At 35.7% G+C, this 21,472-nt stretch overlaps 1 protein-coding gene across 3 annotated transcripts in view; it reads right to left on the minus strand.

Moving 5' to 3' along the window:
• Window positions 1–21,472, minus strand: part of Slc39a10 (solute carrier family 39 member 10) — a 79,773-nt gene that overhangs the window by 16,870 nt on the left and 41,431 nt on the right. For all 3 annotated transcript variants that reach the window (XM_048345057.1, XM_048345055.1, XM_048345056.1), the window contains exons 2-5: window positions 17,166–18,187; window positions 14,243–14,450; window positions 2,297–2,466; window positions 568–756 (exon numbers count right to left, since the gene is read on the minus strand). In XM_048345057.1, the coding sequence (XP_048201014.1) occupies window positions 568–756; window positions 2,297–2,466; window positions 14,243–14,450; window positions 17,166–18,176 (1,578 nt within the window). In that variant the 5' untranslated portion in view covers window positions 18,177–18,187. The remainder of the gene's footprint in view (window positions 1–567; window positions 757–2,296; window positions 2,467–14,242; window positions 14,451–17,165; window positions 18,188–21,472) is intronic.

Consider the following 21,472-nt stretch of genomic DNA (forward strand, 5'->3'; position numbering starts at 1 on the left):
TTCTATGTTTTAGTACATGTGTAAATTGTATAACATTTAAAGCAGATTAGACATAAGTATTTTCTCAAATATCTCACCTATATTTCTATTTGGTGAGAACTTACAAAATTCTTTTTTCTAGCTTTTTGAAATTTATAGTTTGTTGTTGTTATTTATGGTCATCCTATTATACAGCACACCAGAACTTTTTTCCCTCATTTTTCATTTGCAACTCAAACTACCACTTTATAAGTGTATCATAAACTGGCTAATAGAGTCATCCATCTTATTTAAATCAATTAGATGGGATGCTGCACAAAAGATGCAAAACTTGAACCAAAATGCTAAAACAAATGTACTAAGAAAAAATGAGTAACATCAAAGTCAGCCTTTCCTTACAAGATTAGCTGTTAAAGACAAAGATAAGAGCTGCTAATGGCACTCAGTGGTAGAAGACCTATAAGAAAAATTAAGATAAAAATAGGTAATGTAACAGCATAACAATTAAGAAAAGGGTATGTATGGGAAAACATGAATCTTGGTTTGAGTCTATATCTCAGCAAATGAAATATGTTAAAAAATACTTACTCTTTGTTGTTTGTAGTGTTTAAACATTCGAATGCAGTGTTCAATTATAAAAAGCAAGTAAATGCCTCCAAGAGCAACAAGTCCTTTCAACACAGCATCATACTCTTCCAGAAACTTCTTGGGTTCGTGCCCATGAGAATGTCCATGTCCGTGTGCATGCTGATGACTGTGATCATGTCCACCCTGAGACTGTTAACAAAAATGAAGATATTTCTAAACAGGTAACTGAAATGATATTTCAAATTTGGGGATCACAACTTACAATTTATTATAAAACACAAAATACTTATTAGCTTTCACCTTAAAATTTAGTTTGGCTATTTTTATTTCTTAATACATAGAAGTTCTATATATTTATAAGTGGTATATAAAGTTTCAACACATACAAACATTATATAATGATCAAATCAGGGTAAACATATTTAGCTCCTGAAACATCTTATCACCTCTTGGTGCAAACATTTGCAAGTCTTCCTTCCAGTTTTATAAAAAAAAAATATAGTTCATACATGAAGGAATGGGTTCAATTCCTCAGACCACATATAAAGAAAAAGCCAGAAATGGTGCTGTGGCTCAAGTGGTAGAATGCTAGCCCCAGGACTGGCCAAAAAAAAAAAAAAAGTTCATTATCCTTATACTACTATACAATAGCTTACTAAGAATCCTTTCTCCTATCTAACTATGAGTTAATACTTACTGAACCTACTCTCCCTATTGCCCTCTCCTTTGTACTATCCCCAGCCTCTGGTATGGAAAACACTATTCCATTCTCACCTCTTATGAGATCACTGGGTTATTTTATACAAATGAGATCATATGTGAGTATCTTTTAATTTTCAAAATGATATTTTAAATAGTATTTCACTTAAAGGCATCTTCCATTTAATTTACATGACTCTGTTCTCTGGAAAGTACTAAGCTTTGTAACAAAGTAAGTACCATAAATTTTATCCTTGTGCTGGTAGCTCATACCTGTAAATCCAAGCTACTCAGGAGGCTAGGACCTAAAAGAATTTGGTTCAAAACCAGCCTAGGTAGAAAAGTCTTTGGCAATCTATCTCCAATTAAACAGAAACAAAACAAGTTGAAGTATGGCTCGTGTGGTAGCAATTAATCCAAATTAGAGTATAGACGACAACAAGAACAACAAAAAAACCCACAACAAAATAGAATGATATATTAATTAAAATAAAAATTACCTATATAAAAATAATACAAATATTAACTAATAAAAAGCTGTATACTTGGGGCTGGGAATATATGGCCTAGTGGCAAGAGTGCTTGCCTCCTATACATGAAGCCCTGGGTTCCTCAGCACCACATATATAGAAAACAGCCAGAAGTGGCGCTGTGGCTCAAGTGGCAGAGTGCTAGCCTTGAGAAAAAGAAGCCAGGGACAGTGCTCAGGCCCTGAGTCCAGGGCCCAGGACTGGCAAAAAAAAAAAAAAAAAAAAAAAGCTATATACACAGCTATATATACTTTTTCTTACATAGTTTTCCTAATGCTTTCTTGATATACTACAAAAATAAAAGATATACCATTTATTGCTATTTAAAAACATAATGATTCAATTTGCTTCATAAACATTCCTATAGAAACAATGAAAATGAGAAGGGGCTTTATTCTATAATCAAATAAAACAACAGTAGTACTAGCATGGTACTGTGACAGTGTATAACTTAATAGCACTATCCTCTAAAGCATTTTTTAAACAAAAAGAGTTCTTACATGGGGCAGTAGATGAAGAAGGGCATCTCCACTCATTGTTCCTACAGCTAATGCAACAAGGAATGTGAGAAGGAATTTGAAGCATCCTTGGTTAATGATGGGGACCAAAATCACGCCCAGCAAGGAAAGAAGGCTAATGACAGTGATAGAAATGATACCACAAATCCATGCTGTAGGAAAAGAAGAGTCAACATTAGTGAGACAGTAGCAAAAAAAAAAAATGTTCTGAAGAATAAATAATGTAGATCTGCTAGATTTAGATTCAGTGGCATCAATCCTTGCAACAACTTAAGATATACAAGACATGGAAGACAGATTATCTTACCCAGACTATGTATGCTTTTAAAGAGGCTTTACAGCACTGCTGTACTTAAAAATAAAGCAAAAACAAGACAAATAATCAATGTGAATACTTCAAAAAAAAAAGAATTAAAGGACTCAGATCAATTTATAAGTAGTACTTTCAGTAGTTTGCATTAGAAAAAGCAACAGAAAATGACTTATGGCTATGATTCACTCAGTATCTAGACTGTAAATAAGCATTTCCTATGTTTTAAAAACAAAGCATAAAGCAATAAAGCTGCTTTAAGGATATAAAGGACATAATTTTTAAAATTTTATTGTCAAGGTGATATACAGAGGGGTTACAGTTACATATGTAAGGTAGTAAATAAATTTCTTGTCAAACTTGTTACCTCATCCCTCATTTTTTTCTCACTTCACTCTTCTTCAACACCTCTCCCAGTTATACAATTAATTTCCAACATATTGTCTTGTGAGTATGGCTATTGCATGGGTTGGCCTTTTATCCTTTGTCTTATCATTTTGATATAATTTTACAACTCTCGAGTGTTAAATGAAGCTAAATATTATAATCTTTGTAAATTCTTCTAGTACAAAGTTTAAGGAATAAATCAGATCAAAATTCAAATTTAGGGCTGGGGATATAGCCTAGTGGCAAGAGTGCCTGCCTCGGATACACGAGGCCCTAGGTTCGATTCCCCAGCACCACATATACAGAAAACGACCAGAAGCGGCGCTGTGGCTCAAGTGGCAGAGTGCTAGCCTTGAGTGGGAAGAAGCCAGTGACAGTGCTCAGGCCCTGAGTCCAAGGCCCAGGACTGGCCAAAAAAAAAAAAAAAAAAAAAATTTCAAATTTACTCACAAAAAGAGGTTAATAACAAAAATGTCATATTACTGATAGCTTTATGGTTACAAAGAATTCAGAGGGCTGGGAATATGGCCTAGTGGCAAGAGTGCTTGCCTCGTATACATGAGGCCCTGGGTTTGATTCCTCAGCTCCACATATACAGAAAATGGCCAGAAGTGGCGCTGTGGCTCAAGTGGCAGAGTGCTAGCCTTGAGCAAAAAAGAAGCCAGGGACAGTGCTCAGGCCCTGAGTTCACGGCCTAGGACTGGCCAAAAACAAAACAAAACAAAACAAAAAAACAGAAAATTCAGAGCCAGGCATGGTGGCACATGCTGAGAGTCTCAGGTGCTCCATAGGCTGAGGATCACAGTTCAACGCAAGGCTATACAGTACAGTTCAAGTGGCACTGTGGCTCAAAGAATGCTACCCTGAGCAAAAATACTCAGGGACAGTGGCTCGGTTCTGAGTTCAAGCCCCAGGACTGACAAAAAATTTTAAAAAAGGATGTGTGTAACTCAGAAGTAGAATACTTGGCTGATATGCACGAGGCCCTGAGTTTTGTCATCAGGGTTGGAAATAAAAAGAATAATTCAGTTGTCTTTCCTTTCATTTAATTAATATCAACAACGCCCAACCCAAACTGATGTACACAGAAAAACTATCATTTATTTGACAGTGAAACTAAAACCTTCCACAACAAACACAATAACCGTGGGAGATTTTAATAACCCACTTTCACCAAAGGACAGGTCAACCAAACAAAAAAGAAGCAAAGAAGCCTCTGAACTAAATGACACCATAACCCAAATGTATTTAACGGATTATCTACACAGTAATCCACACAGGAACAACCCAATTCACATTCTTCTCAGCTGTCCATGGAACATTCTCTAAAATAGATTATGTCATAATATACACAAAGAACCTAAGCAAATACAAAAGGATTGGCATAATTCCTTGCATCCTATCTGACCATAGTGGAATCAAACTAGTTCAACAACAAAACATACTGCAGGACATCACTCAAATACATGGAGGTTGAATAACAAACTGAGTCATAGAAGAAATTAAAAAATAAATTAGAAAGTTCTTACTATTCATTGAAAATAAAACACATCACAATGGAAATCAGTAGCCTTTCTATATGCCAACACTGTATAAGTAGAAAGGGAAATCATGAAAACAGCCCGCCATTTGCAATAGCCTCAAAATACCTATATACAATGGAATTTTACACACCCATTAGAAAGAACAAAATAATGTCATTTGCAGGGAAATGGATGGAATTAGAACAAATCATGTTATGTGAGGTATGCCAAGCTAAAAGTGACAAAGGGTGTATGTTCTCTCTGATATGGGGAAGTTAGATCTAAAACACATGGGATATGCAAATTACACAAGATTCTAGATATACACAGTGAGAACAAAATGAGGACAGTCTTAGAAGAGAATCATAAAGGTACAATACCCAAGCACCTCTTCATGTATGTAAAATAATACACATACTAAAATGAACTCTAAAGATATGGAAACAAAGGACTTCGTTAAATGTCTTTTTTCTGATGACTCTATATAAGGAAAAGGTATTATATTGAACTTAGAAAACTGACTCTTCAAAATGAATATTTTTATACATATTAAAAATAAATGAGAAGCGGGACTGGAGATATGGCCTAGTGGCAAGAGTGCTTGCCTCGTATACATGAGGTCCTGGGTTCAATTCCCCAGCACCACATATACGGAAAATGGCCAGAAGTGGCACTGTGGCTCAAGCAGTGGCAGAGTGCTAGCCTTGAGCAAAGAGAAGCCAGGGACCCTGAGTCCAAGGCCCAGGACTGGCAAAAAAATAAATTAATTAAAAACAAACAAACAAACAAATAAATAAATAAATAAATGGATGGATGAATGAATGGATGAAAGGTGGTTCAGCCTAGTTACATAATATAATGCTTGCCAATAAGTTCATACTAAACAGTAACAAAATGTCAAAACTCAAAAAGAACAAGACAAAGTTATGACCTTGAACCTTTAATTTTTAAAGGCTTTTTCTACTTCTTCAACTAGAAGACTATATAGAACATGCTGGCTAATATAATGTCTTATAGGCTGCCCTCAATTGATTTAATGAACACAATTCTAGGACTAAATATGACCCTACTTTTTAATAATGATCTTTGCTGTGTACACAAAGAAGCCATCAACAGAATCAAAAGCAACTCAAAATGGGTGAAAATTTTTGAAAATCTTGTATCTGATTAATACACAAATATCCAGTAAGCAAATGAAAATAATCTTGCCATCACCAATTATGTGTGTGTGAGATGGGGGGTGGGGGAGGACACCCTGGGACTTCAACTCAGGGCACTGTCCCTTTGGGTGGTTTTTTTTTTTTTTTTGGTAAAGGCTAGCACTCTGCCACTTGAGCCACAGCTCCACTAACAGCTTTTTGGTAGTTAACTGGAGATAAGAGTCTTGTTTCACAAATTAAATATTAATTCATATTTATCAATAAAACCACTTGAGCTTATAGTTATATGACACTTTTAAATTTAAAATTCAATTGTATTTATAGACACATAACTATTAAAACATTTTAAATTTTTTTTAAAGTCTCAACATTTTCCTGCCTGGGCTGGCTTCAATCAGTGATCCTCAGATTTAGCTTCCTGAGTAGGCAGGATTAGAGATATGAGCCACCAGCACTCAGGTGAGGTACCATCATACACTTGCTAGAATGACTAGTACCAATAAAGGTGGTAATAACAATAACAACCATAAACTATAGAAAAAGCAAGTGTTTGCAAGAATATGGAGAAAGTAGAGAAACTAGAACCCTTGTACACTGTGGAAGGAAATGTAAAAGTGGTATGGCCACTTTGAGTATGATAGTCTCAAACAGAATTACCATATAAATATACAATCCCACTTCTGAGTAAATGCCCCAAAGTCTCAGGAAATGTTTATATACTTACTATGGAGGAGTATATAAAGGATTATTAACAAGAACTATCCAAGTGTTCATGGAGAGTTGAGTGGATAAACAAAATGTGCTATATACAAGTTATGGAGTATTATCTATCCCAAGGGAAGAATGAAACTTAATGACACAATCCTAAGTAAAATAATCAGTCACAAACACACAAAAAAACCACTATATAATTCAACTTACATGAGGTACTAAAAATCATAAAGAGGGATAGCGTGCTGCTGGCTTGTGCCTGTAATCCTAGCTACTCAGGAGGCTGAGAGCTGAGGATCACTGTTCAAAACCCAGCCTAGCCAAGAAAATCTGTGAGACTCTTACAAATGGAGGGAACAGGGCCTAGGCCCTAAATTTAGGCCCCATGACCAACTTAAAAAAAAAAAAATCATAGAGATGGTAGAAAGGAGGCTTGCCAGAGTCCGGGATATATGGAGAGCTACTGTTTAATGCATATAAAGTTTCAGATTTACAAGATGAAAACAGTGATAACAACTGTATAACATTAGGAATGTATATATCCACTGAACTGTACACTTAAAAAATTACTCAGATCACAAATTCTGTTATGTGTATTTTTAAAGTATTTGAAAAAATTGTTACAGCAGCTAATTTTACACTATTTGTATTTTAACACAATTTTTAAAAGTTAAATTGACAAAGCGCAATGTCTAAACTAAACCCAGGAGCTGCTAAATGGCAGAGGGTTTGCCTGGCATGCATTGGACCGGACCAGAGTGCGGGGGGGCACAAATGGGGGAACCTAAACTGAAAGTCCTTTAACTTTTAAACTACTGTTTAACTAGAAATTAGTATCTGAAGTAAATCCTTGACCAAGTGCTTCATTTATTACTCACACGTTTGCCCCACAAAAGTGACTCTACAGAAACAAAGATTTATAAGAAACCAAGTATAGTTACACATTAAGAAAAACTATTAGTTGGGGGGTGGCAATATGGCCTAGTGGCAAGAGTGCTTGTCTCGTATACATGAAGCCCTGGGTTCGATTCCCCAGCACCACATATATAGAAAAGGCCAGAAGTGGCGCTGTGGCTCAAGTGGCAGAGTGCTAGCCTTGAGCAAAAAGAAGCCAGAGACAGTGCTCAGGCCCTGAGTTCAAGCTCCAGGACTGCCAAACAAAACAAAACAAAACAAAACTATTAGTTACTTTAAGTGGCAATCTTTCAAAATTCAAGCTACTTATAATAAAGGAAGAAAGGCAAGAGTGCTAATTAGGGGCTGGGGATATGGCCTAGTGGCAAGAGAGCTTGCCTCGTATACATGAGGCCCTGGGTTCGATTCCCCAGCACCACATATACAGAAAATGGCCAGAAGTGGCGCTGTGGCTCAAGCGGCAGAGTGCTAGCCTTGAGCAAAAAGAAGCCTGGGACAGTGCTCAGGGCCCTGAGTCCAAGGCCCAGGACTGGCAAAAAAAAAAAAAAAAAAAAAAAAAAAGAGTGCTAATTGCATAAAACATACTTATCAGAATACACTATTTCAGCACTAATTATATATATATATATCTTATTCAATTATTTCAGTTTGTTTTAAAAAAATTATTTCAGCACTTTAGCACTACAGAATGCATTGTACATTCTTTCTAACATTTATTAGTCTTTAAGGAAACAATTTTCTGACCTGTAAGTGTGAAGCTATTTTGAATTTATTGTATTTGAAATGTTCTCCTGTTACTTATTTTTAATTTGTAACATTTATCTGTAAGGACACATAAACTATTAACTTCTTCAATATAGGAAAATCTCTTGGTTTAATTTGTAGCTACACTTCTATTTCCCATAAACGATACCACTGGAGATACGGCTTTTAAAATACTTACACCAAACTAACAATATACAAACTATTAAATACAACTAGTAAATGTTTTCTTTATTTGTACCTAAGACAGCATATGCAATAAAAAGTGCTAAATGTCTGAAACAAGCTTCACTTATTCTGCAAATTAGGTCGCTTAAAACATTAAAGGTCTTCAAGCTTAGTTATTCAACAACTCCCTTTCTCATTATCAAGAGAGAAAATGCATTCTTTTAAAAAGAAGCGCTCATCTGTGGAAACTTTCTAATTAACTTGGTGCAGAGCATGTGCAAGATGGCAGTTTTCTACACTGTTTCAGCATTTTAATTGGCAGAAAATGCTTAGCGGCCTGTTCACAACCTCCCTTGGTAATTAAGCTAGGGTCAACCCTATGACTAAATGAGCCAATCTTGTGAAACAAATGATTTCCACCATGCACAGTATACAGCATATTTGGTTTACAGCAGTCTTTGAACAAAGTTAATGAGGTAGTAGCTGTGTCACTATGGGAGATTTATATAGAACAAGTTAACCTTTCTTAATGGTGTAGCAGTCATTAAAAATAATTACTAGCAGGGCATTCTCTGTAACAATTATTAACATCTATCAGGCCATAATTAATTCAAGCTGCATTTTGACGCTGCTAATAACCACCTGCAAACAACTCATCTATATTCACTATTAGTAAGGTATTTGTTTTCAAGACAAATACTATTTCCTCTAAGGCTTTTCAGATTGAATAATTTGTAACTTTTAATATTACTACAATTAAATATCTATCAATGGCTTCATTACAATATATGGATTACAGAAATATTACAAAAGACAAGTCTAATTAAAAGTCATAATTCACAAACGATTATGTGAAACCAACTGGAAGTTTTTGAAGCCTTCACAATAAAAAAGCTATCGGTTTTAACTTCAACCACGTCAGTCTCCCTTTTTCCCCTGTGTAGATCAAATGTATTTTATTTAATTCTGGTTTCCCTTTTTCTTCTGTTATGGAAAGGGACTTGAGAGGGGCCTGTGTTGTGCCTCTCAAAGGTAGTATTCACCTGCATGAGGTCATTAGGTATCTCAAGCCCAGTTTGTAGACCTACCTTGTCTGTCTTTACTGTTCTTGCCTGACTGAACCCAGACTGTCTACTTTAGAAGAAAACAATTCTTGAAGATTTTTTTTCACCAACGAATCTATACTTCAGAACAACACATACCAATATCTACTCTCTCACTTTCCTATGTCTTCAAATCTTTCAAAGATTCCACTCAATATAGATGTTTATAACTCTCCTCCTTTCTCAGTCACTTTCATTGTGGCAAAGCATTCTTAACAACCCTTTCTGTAGGAAGCAGTAGAACGAGAAGTGTATTGGTGGAGAACAGTGCCTGCCATTCTAAGCTTTGGACAGAGACTCTGCAGTTCATATTGCAGCTCTTCTAACCTAGCAGCTAAGTTACTTAAGTTCTCTAAACCTTCTTTTCCTCAGCAAATGGAAACAAATAGAAGTACCCATCTTGTGGATTAATAAATTATATGAGCCAGGCACAGTGATGCATGTCTGTGGTCCCAGTTACTGCAAAGGCTGAAGCAGAGAATCATGTTAGGATAGAGTTTGAGGAGGCCTAGGCAACGTAAGGAGATCCTCAACTCAAGATTACTGATGGATGAATGAATCAATCAATCAATAAATGAATGAAATATCCTTTCAAAATTATTCAGCACATAAGGTTCCAATAAATATAGCCTATTACAATTTATTTATCTAAAGTAATTTTTCTATTAAAAATTAATGAGAAGTAGAAATACAATTAACCTAGTCTTATTTTGGTAAATGACAGCATTTGTATTCTTTGAAACTTTAAATTGTGCCTATTTTGTTTCTTTACTATGAAATTTTAAAAGTCTTTCAATCATTTATCTTGCTCAAATTTAAATTTAAGTCCGAATATATTCATAAACATCATTTTGTCATTTTGATTACTATCCTCAAGGCCACCTTGACCCACATTTCTGTATTTATTCACTATTAGTAAGGTATTTGTTTTCAAAACAAAGACTATTTCCTCCAAGGCTTTTCAGATTGAGTAACTTGTAACTTTTAATATTACTACAGCTAAATATTTACCAATGGCTTCATTACAATACATGGATTACAGAAATAGCTCAAAAGACAAGTCTAATTAAAAGCCATAATTCACAAATGATTATGTGAAACCAGCTGGAATTTTTAGAAGCCTTCACAATTAAAAAAACTATCTTGGCCCACCTAACTGTATTTATTATTCAAAATCCACAATAATTTTATTATGGGTTGGCATCTTGTAAAGTAGCACATGAAAATCCCTTGTTTTAAAAAATTTTCTATCAATGTTACTAGGTTGATTGATATAGCTAATGATCTTCAAAGATGCATTTTCAACAACCATCTCTCCTGAATTCTAAAAGTTTGCATACTAATATATTTTTCCATTCAGTCAACGAGTGGTTGCTTTTTTTCCAAAGTTCTCTTTATTGAAAGAACTATAGACAGAGATGAAAGGTCCAGTCATTGCCTTCAAAATCAGTACTATGAAGGAGATAGGTAGGTCTGGCAAGGAAAGGTGGTTAGTAAGTGAACCAAGACAGTCTAATGCCTAAACTGAATCTGTAGAGTATAGTAGTCATGCAGAAAAGAACACAGAACAATAACATATTAAGGTTAAACTACATAATATGTTAAGGTTATCAATGGAAACAAGAAAAAAGAATGAAAGCTAAAAAATAAGATGCAAAGGCAAAGCGTCAGAAGTATTACAGAAAGTCTATGTGTCAAGTAGGACTCTGAACTTTAAGACAATAGAGCATAATCCAGATACACATAAGAAAAAGAATAAATATATATATTTATATATACATATGTATATATGTATGTATATATAGATGTGCATGTGTGTGTGTGTGTGTGTGTGTGTGTGTGTGCGTAATTAGTACATTACATGAAATCCATGCTCTCAGGGAAAGAGGTTAAAAAAAAAAGTATTAGTTGCCAAGTATTAAGGAGTATAAAAAAGTATGTGTCAAAAATTATAAAGGGGCTGGGAATATGGCCTAGTGGCAAGAGCGCTTGCTTCCTACACATGAAGCTCTCGGTTCGATTCCCCAGCACCACGTATATGGAAAATGGCCAAAAGGGGGCACTGTGGCTCAGGTGGCAGAGTGCTAGCCTTGAGCAAAAAGAAGCCAGGGACAGTGCTCAGGCCCTGAGTCCAAGGCCCAGGACTGGCCAAAAAAATAAATAAATAAAATTATAAAGGTGAAGTGTTATATCATTGTTGTAATTATTTTCAACAAGACATGTAAAACTGTAGATTTTTTGTTCCTCTTGTATTCCCTTCCTGTGGTTGTGCCCTGCTACCACTTTATCTCATATGAGTACCTTGGATACTGTCTGTATATACGTGTATTAGAACTAGAGAAAGGAAAGGAAATATCAAAATCGAGAGACAAAGGATAAAAAGACAAGTGACTCCAAAAGCAATACTTACAAAACCATGTGGTATAAACCAACTGAAAAACTCATGGGGGAGAAAGGGAAAGAGGAAAGTGAGGGGGAAGAGTGGGGAAATGAGGGAGGAGGTAACAAGTTGAACAAGAAATGTACTCACTGCCTTATATATGAAACTGTAACCCCTCTGTACACCACTTTGACAATAAATAAGTAATTAAAAATAATAATAATAGGGGCTGGGGATATGGCCTAGTGGCAAGAGAGCTTGCCTCGTATACATGAGGCCCTGGTTCGATTCCCCAGCACCACATATACAGAAAACAGCCAGAAGTGGCGCTGTGGCTCAAGTGGCAGAGTGCTAGCCTTGAGCAAAAGGAAGCCAGGGACAGTGCTCAGGCCCTGAGTCCAAGGCCCAGGACTGGCCTAAAATAATAATAATAATAATAATAATAATACATTATAAAGGTGAAACCAGACTTAGCTAAATTGAGAAGATAATGGCATAAGAATTATTTGCTCAGATAAACCTTAGGGTTTATGGGCTTTATCATTTATTCGACTTAGGAATTATACACAATTTAATTTTTGAAATGTGGGCCCAGCCAGGAGCCAGGGGCTCATGCTTGTAATCCTAGCTACTCAGGAGGCTAAGATCTGAGGATTGCAGTTCTAAGCCAGCCCGGTCAGGAAACTTTGTGAGACATTTATCATCAATAAACTATCCAAAAGAGCTGGTAGTGGTGCTGTGGCTAAAGTGGTAGCCCCAGGACTGGCAAAAAATAAAAATAAAAATCTTTAAATTAAATGTAGGCCAAGATGGCCTAGATGATAGTAATCAAACTATGGGCAAGCATGGAATGTCCTTATCTACATGAAAAAATATCTTCTTCAAGATGAAATTTAGTGGAAAACGCATATAAAATAGTTGGCACATACAGAGCAAAATGGTTAGTCATCAGAATTATATTCTCCAGTAGTATCAACTGCTGGTTCTGAGATCTTGGTGCTTTTTGGGAAAAAAATATCATTACCTCATAAGACTGTGAGAAGTAAAGGAATTGAGTTTGGAAGAGTATCTGCAATGTATGTTTTTTAAAGTAAGTAGAAAAATATGTATCAAATGTTAGCTATCACTAAAAAATTCTGTATCAGAGGATCTAATTTCAGAAAGATAAATTTAGTTTAAATGTTTAGATGTTTTGTAAGAGGGACAAGAAAAGTAAGTAATAGGGCTGGGGATATGGCCTAGTGGCAAGAGTGCTTGCCTCGTATACATGAGGCCCTGGGTTCAATTCCCCAGCACCACATATACAAAAAAAATGGCCAGAAGTGGCGCTGTGGCTCAAGTGGCAGAGTGCTAGCCTTGAGCAAGAAGAAGCGAGGGACAGTGCTCAGGCCCTGAGTCCAAGCCCCAGGACTGCCCCCCCCCAAAAAAAAGAAAAGTAAGTAATAAAAGAAAGTAATAAAAATGTCTCCTCAAAAAACAAAAAAAAAAAAACGGATTCAGGCACCAGATGGTACATCCTCAGGAGGAAGAGAGCAGAAGGATCTTGGTTTGAGGCCAGTTCAAGAGAACAGTACGTGAGTTTAAATTGATAATAACCAGTGAAAAGAGTGGGCGTTGGGTGTGGCTCAAGTGGTAGGGTCAGCCATCAAGTATGAAACTCTGAGTTCAAACCCCAGATGTACCAAGCCAAATTTAGGGTAATACATGATATAGTAGAAATAATTAGAAGGTATTTAAGGTATTTAAGAGCTATTCAAGTGGACTTTGTAATTGAGTATGCCAGAGGAAAAAGGTAAAAATAAAACAGAAGAAAAAGTCAGAGTTCTAGATTCTATCAAAAGAATGATTGGCATTTGCGATCTAATAAGTACAAATTTTCCCATGGTACTAATTTTGAAACATTTAGAGGGAAGTACCTATAAATATGGAAGCAGAGCTACCCATCTAACTAGCTGCATATAATGGAGAGGGGGTGGGGTGGCTTGAGAAATTTAAAAATGTTATTAGTTTTATTCTAGTTGAAGCTTGCTAAAAGGTTGATAAAGTTCATATGCTAACCAAGGGTGATAAAGTTCATATGCTAACCATCTGGCATTCCTCAGACATTCCTGGAGTTTAACCACATTAGCTTCTCTTTTCATTTCTTTAAACATATAAAGATCTTTGCTTTTTGCCAGTTCTACCAGTACTAAAAGTTAATTATAACATTTAATGATTTTAATTAGAGAGCTCATTATTTACCCTTGCTCATCAAGAAGGATCCAGTTATCCGAAACTTTTATTTCCCTTTTAATCTAGTTTTCTATCCATAGCAAAACATTCCTTGACAATGCTAGAATGTTTGAACCTCCTGTCTTCCTACAATATTTTTAAAACAAGCACACTAAAACCTGATGCACTAGAGTCTGATACTGACAATAAATTGACATTTCTTTCTAATTCAACCATATCTTGAAACATAAGTACAAGCAGTATTTTAAGGGGGGAAACAATGAAATCTCTTTCTTACCTGATGCCCCTACATTTGCCTTATCTTCAGGAACCAGATTTTTATCCTTATTTAAATCTTCAACTAAAAGTTTGTCAAAATGCTCAATACAAAATCTGCTGTCGATCTGATACAGCAATGCAGGGCAAAGGTATGTAAATAGATCAGGTGAGATGGGAGCATTGGCACCATGACCATAGTACTTTAACAACTGAGTGACGTTCAAACACTGCAAGGAAATTGATAAAACAAATTAAGAAAAAGGATGTCTTAAAGAAGATTATGCAGGAAAAATAAATTATACAATAAAAATATTCTACTAGTTGAAAATAATATAAGAGATATCTAAAATAAATCAAACTTTATAGGAATTTATGTAAAAAAATTGTGGTGATACATTCAATAAAACTGCTCAAGACTTTTCTATGGGTTTTAATCAGTTTTCTACTCCAACACTGAAAAATGATTTATAACTATATCCTCAATATTCTTATTATATAGGAAAAAAAGTCATTTCTCTATCAAATTACAACCATAATCAACTCAAAATTCATAATATATAGCTTAGAGTAGCTGCTTAAGTGGTCCTGTGCAAGGCTCTAATTACAATGCCAGAACAACAACAACAACAACAAAATCACATTAAAAAAATGTGGAGGTGGGAGTGGGGGAGCTAGTGGGTCATGCCTGTAAACCTCAGGAGGCTGAGATCTGAGAATCATGGTTCAAAGCCAAAGTGGGTGGGAAAAAGCCCATGAAACTCCACTCCATGAATCTTCACTCCAATTAGCCACCAAAAAAGATGTAAGTTGAGATGAGGCTCAAGTGGTAGAGTGCCAGCCTTGAGCAAAAAAAGCTTAGAGGCAGTGCCCAGATCCTAAATTCAAGCCCCAGGACTAGCACAAAGAAAGAGAGAGACAGAGACAAGGACAGAGACAAACAGAGAGAGACAGAGAGATAGACACAGAATATTGGATTGGAAAAGTCTATCCCAGTGTGGGCCAACGCAGAAAAAAAAAGACAAAAACAAATCTAGTATATATAAGACCCTTGGCTAGATCCCTAACACACACACACACACACACACACACACACACACACACACACACACACACACATCTATGGGCAGGTTAATCCGCTGGTATATTAAAAACAAAACAAAGTAGGTAACAAATGGCAAGCAAGTTTGGATCTACCATGAAGTAATAATACAAGACAAAGAAAAGTCCTGTCCTTCTTGCAGTTATAACACCCTTGCTACCAGCTTTTTCATTGACCTGCTATCTATCTCTCTGTTCTCTGTACCTGATTTTATCTACTGCCAAAAAAAAAAAAAAAAGACCAAGAAACAAAACAATTAAAAAGAAAAAAAGAGAGAGAAGAAGAAAACCACCAGAAGCTGAGAACTAGTAGTGGCTCGAACCTATAAATCCTAGCTACTCCTCTAGAGGCTAATACCTGAAGAGCATGGCTCCAAACAAGCCCAAGCAATAAAGCCTCTGAGACTCTCACCTCCAACAAACTACAAAAACAAACAAATAAAGCTAGAAAGTATACCTGTAACTCAAGTGATAAAAGCACTATCCTTGAGCAAAAACGATTAGGAACAGCACCCAGGTCCTGATTTCAAGTCTTAGGACCAGCATTATTTTCTTTGGGCTGGGGATATAGCCTAGTGGCAAAGAGTGCCTGCCTTGGATACACGAGGCCCTAGGTTCGATTCCCCAGCACCACATATACAGAAAACGGCCAGAAGCGGCGCTGTGGCTCAAGTGGCGGAGTGCTAGCCTTGAGCGGGAAGAAGCCAGGGACAGTGCTCAGGCCCTGAGTCCAAGGCCCAGGACTGGCCAAAAAAAAAAAAAAAAAATTTTTTTTTCTTTAAAAATCAGGAAACAAAATCAGAACCAGCAAAAAGAAGTCAATTCTCAGGTCCTAATTACCATGACATGCTGACATGCCTCATTCAATGTATATAGAACATGTTCAAAAACCCTAAGAAGGCTTGGGAATGTGTCTTAGTGGTAGAGTGGTTGCCTAACATTCTCAGTACCACATAAACAGAAATGGCCCGGGGTGACACTGTGGCTCAAGTGGTAGAGTATTAGCCTTGAGCAAAAGAAGCCCAGGAACAGTGCCCAGGCCCTGAGTAAGTCCTGGGACTGGAAAGAAAACAACAAACAAACAAAAAACAAAACCCTAAGAAAACTGTGAGGATACCAATAACCAGAGTAATAAAAACCTCACAGGTCTGAGACAAATTAACATGACTGTTATCAAGATGATATTATATAAACTTATCCATGGTAAAATTTAAAATCACACTAAGATCTTAATAAATGTTACTTTAGAGTCAGTGTTTATGACTGTTAAAAACCAAAGTATCTGATGATTTAGCTAAAGGAGAAATACAAAATTATTTACTTACATGCTAAACACATCTCAGTGATAGTTACAGAAATGATATTGATAGAAGGGTAAGGTTGAATGTTTTCTACATTCAATAGTGATGTTTTATTATTCATATGAAAAAATATACCAATTCAATAATTTTTTCTAAACTGTAAAAAGGATGCTAAGTAAACAAGGCTGTTGTTATACCTTTAATGAAGCAGAAGTAAATGTGCATAAGGAAAATAGCTTTGCTATTTAGTTGGGTTGAATCCAACTAAAATGGGAAGCATAGAAGAATATGAAATCTAAAAGAAAAAACACCACTCCATCCAATGGAGTTTCCTATTACTGTATTCTCAAACATTTAAAGTTAGATTTGAGAAACTAGATAAGTAAAAATCCAGACAAAAAAGAAATCTTCACACTAATTTTGGTTCCTCAATATTTTTGTGTGCTTGTTTTCCTCAGGAATGTGATCCACATGAAAGTTTAAATGATTTACTAGTTTATCTAAAATGAACCACAAGATGTTTCCATCTCTTTTTGTACTTACTTCATGTGGATGGTCATCTTCATTATGATCTTTGTGATTAGCAGCTGAATAAATTGCACTTTTTTTAACATGTGGTGCTTCACGCTTTCTAGTATGTCGAAGTTCACCGTTCTCAGGATCAAGCTCTTGGTGTCCATGACCAGGATCATGGCCACTATGTTCTGGAGGATGTACATGAGCATGACCCGGGTTATGTACACGATCAGGCTTGTGGACACGGTTGTGTTCATACTGTTCACCCTGATCATGGTTAGGGAGCAAACCTGGAGTAATGACCTCAGAGTTTTCATTACTTTTCTTCACTTTTTTCTTTCTCCTTCCTTTTAGTGGCTTAACTTCAGATTGTTCCTGGGTTTTATTGGTCTCTGTTGAAGGTCCATGACTAGGCTCCCCACGCTCACTGTGAGTAATAGAATCATTGTGAACATGGCGAGTGGTGTTGTGGTCAGGGTGATGATGGAAATGATGGTGATGATGTAAGCGATGATTATGGTCATGCATATGTTTATCATCAGATTTTACAGGTACTTCAATTGTCTCTTTCTCTGGATCACATTTATGGTTTCTTTTTGTTGGTACACTGGTCACAGTTTGATTTTCTGGATTTAAATGATTATGGGAATGCTGGTGGTTATGTGAATGAAAATGCTTTCCCTCTTGAACTGCCAAAATATCTAAGTGAGAAACATGATCATGGCCAAGATCATCATGATTAATCTCAACTACTTTTATCTCTCCAAGGCCCAAGTTTGTTAAAAGTTTCTCCAGACCAAAAAATGATAATCTTCCATTTTCGCCATAGCGGTCAAAAAGTTTTTCAATATAGTAATTTTTTTCATTTTCAGCATCCTGCACTGAAAATTTGCTTGACTCCAATTCTGTCGTTCCGCAATGGTGTCTGTGAAGCTCCTCAGGTCCATCGTCATGTTCTGCATGGCAATGGTTGCAATGATGGAAGATAAATGTCAGCAAACAAATGAGGCAAAATTTTGTGTGCATATGTACCTTCATTTCTATTTTTCCTAAAAGGATTTAAAAAGACAGAGGGATTAGTTCACATGCAAGAACACTCAAAATAATCAAATTCTCTTTCAGTTGCTGATCCACTAAGCAAATATTTCACCTTATTTATTTCATGTCTATCATTCTTTTGTTATCCAATCCCCTATTCAAAAGGGTCTCTCTTAATTAATAATGTTAGTGTAAGCCTTTCAAGTTAATATAAATTCCTCCAGATTCAAAACCACATCTTCTCCCTTTAAGTAGAAGACCAAAGTGTCTTTATAGAGTTACACAAAGATTATTGGCTTCCTATGTGATACTTTACAAAAAGAGTGCTGGTCCTGGTAAAGTGAAGTCTTGGTTACTGCAAAAAACAAAAGGTAACAACTTGAAAAAGTCTTTATTTACACATGGTAAAATTGGTAATATGGAAAACCCAAAGACAGTTACAAAACCAATCTCAAATAGTTGCTAGATATAAGTACAATAATTTAAAATCAATTGTTATTTCTAGATACAAGAAATACTTTCAGAATAAAATTAGAAATGCCAGTTATAATAACAAATAATAAATGTAACAACACAGAAGATCTTTATATATACAAGAATTACATATTACTCAAAAAAATTAAAGACCTACATAAATGGAAGGCTCTATCAGTTTTATCATTAAATGAGCTACAGATCTAATTCCATCACAATCAAAATCCTACAAGTTACTCCGTAAAATATGATGAGCTATTCTTCATATTAATATGGAAAAAGAAAGGTTCAAGAGTGGCCGTATCATGCTTGAGGGGAAAAAAAAAGTAGGGCAGCCAGGCACTGGTGGCTTATGCCTGCAATCCTAGCTACTCAGGAGGCTGAGATTTGAGGATCGTGATTTGAAGCCAACTTGGGCAGAAAAGTCCCTGGGAGACTCTTATCTCTAATAATCTACTCAAAAAGAAAGAGAGAGAGAGAGAGAAAGAAGAGAGGAAGAGCGGAACAAAGACAGATGGAAGGAAGGAAGGAAGGAAGGAAGGAAGGAAGGAAAGAAGGGGCGAGCAAGCCAGAAGTGGCACTGTGGCAAAGGTATAAGAGTGCTAGCCTTGAGCTTTGAGGCTAAGAGACAGTATCCAGGCCTTGAGTTCAAGCCTCAGGACCAGCAAATAAATAGATAAATAAAAAGGTGTACGTACTTAACTAGTTATGAAGGACATTGTGATATGTCATATATGAACAAATTGATTAAGAGTAATAAGGTACAAGAACAAATAGATCAGACAAACAAATAGTCTTTTAGTTGATTGTTTGGTTAATCAGACTTCCACATAGAAGGAAAAGAAAATTCTGAAGTTTTCAATATATATATACACACATAGACATCTACATATTATTAGAAATAAATGTACATAATGTATATACATATTATACATATACATATATATGACAGCTAATTACATAAACCATTAGTCTGTCATAACCTAAATGCACCAGTGAAAGAATGGATAAAAGAAATGCAGTAATTAAAGATTAAATTGTGGATGTAATAGTATGTCTTAAGGCAACATACACTAGAGAAATCTCAAAAATATCATAAGAAGTTATGTAAAGGTACATGCTATGTCATTTATAATTTTCCAACACACAAAAAAAACTTTCCTTTTCAATAACAATATGACACCTAAGTCTTTCCTTCTGAGTATTAATACATGTAGCCTATAACATGGATGTGATTACATTTTGAAGAGTGTTTATCTTATGTAGGACAGGATGGAATGAATCGGCCAGTGGAAGCATTTATACATAGTTAACTTTAACTGCAGTGTTTATTTCTTTAACAGAGGCAACAGGATGAGGAAGGAAAACATTGAATATTTCTTAAAGCATGATAAACAAATGCAAGTGTTTTTTATTGATCATTGCAGTTTTTTATCATTATTTGATCAGTATTATTGATCATTGCAGTTTGGAAAGACACCATATAACTTAGATCAGTGGTAAATGAAGATGTGGTTAGGGGAGCAGTAGTGTAAGGACCATGTGAGCATGCAAAATGCCAATTATTTCACTCCATTCTTACCTACATGGACCAGCCATGTTTTTGCTAGCTTTTCTAGTATGCCTGATACAAGATGACATATGAGATGCAAAGTTTATACCAATGAACTATCAAGTATTCTAAAATGGTACTTAAGTCAATCAAATATTATGATTACCTAATAAATCAGGCTGACATGTCAGGATGTAAATATTAACTTATATTCTAAAGAATGTATTTCATTTCAAAGTTACACTGAATTTGAGATTTAGCTTTTAATCTAAACATTTCCATTTCTTACATAGTCCCATGATTCCATTCAGTCAGTGTGTGTGTGTGTGTACATACCTCTACTGGGAATTGAACTCAGGGCCTGGGATCCATCCTGAGCGTTTTTGTTAAAGGCTAGTATTCCACTTGAGCCATAGGTCCACTTCTAGCATTTTGGTAGTTAACTGGAGAAAAGAGTCTCAAGGACCTTCTTTCCTGGGCTGGCTTCAAACTTTGATCCTCAGATCTCAGCCTCCTGAATAGCCAGGATTATAGGTATGAGTCACCTACACCTGGGACAATCAATTTTATTTGTTCCATAATGAAGATGAATGGGTATGGGTGATTCAGATCAGTCAATGTTAGGGGGGGAAAAGACACAAATACTTTCAGTTCCTAAATACTTTATTTCTTGTTGTTATCTAAGATTCTACTAGAAAATGCTAGTAAAAAGGTGAAATCCTGAAAGTTGTTCTGTTTTTTGAGACATGTCATGAGGTTTCTTCAGTACACATTATTTCATTGTCATATGAATAGTTACAAGTAGTTTGATAGGTATACATATATTGATAAAACACTATCACATGCATGACTCCATGAAACATAAAAGCTCCATATAACATACACAAAGTTTAACCTGGACATTTATCGCTACTCTTTAAGTGCAAAGATTCAAAATGTAGAGTCCCTTAATCTCTTACATTCAAATTATTATAGAAATGAAAAGCTATAAGGGACATCATAATCTTAATAATCTTAAATCTAGCTTTAAAGTAAATCATTCATAAATTTTGCATATTTAGTATAGAAGTGTTTTAAAACTTAAAAATCATGTGTTTGAAAGAAGTATGCAAGCATCAACTAAAGTAGCTATTTCCCAAAAGGAGGTCCCCAAGGGCACAGGTCTAAGGATAGCTCTGATCCAGTCATTTTTAAACATACTAGCCGTATAATGGTGCTAATTCAGCCACTGAAAAGAGGTCCAGAAATTTCATCTTCAACAACAAGGACG

Source organism: Perognathus longimembris, chromosome 4 (genome assembly GCF_023159225.1).
Source record: "Perognathus longimembris pacificus isolate PPM17 chromosome 4, ASM2315922v1, whole genome shotgun sequence".
Taxonomy (NCBI): Eukaryota; Metazoa; Chordata; class Mammalia; order Rodentia; family Heteromyidae; genus Perognathus; species Perognathus longimembris.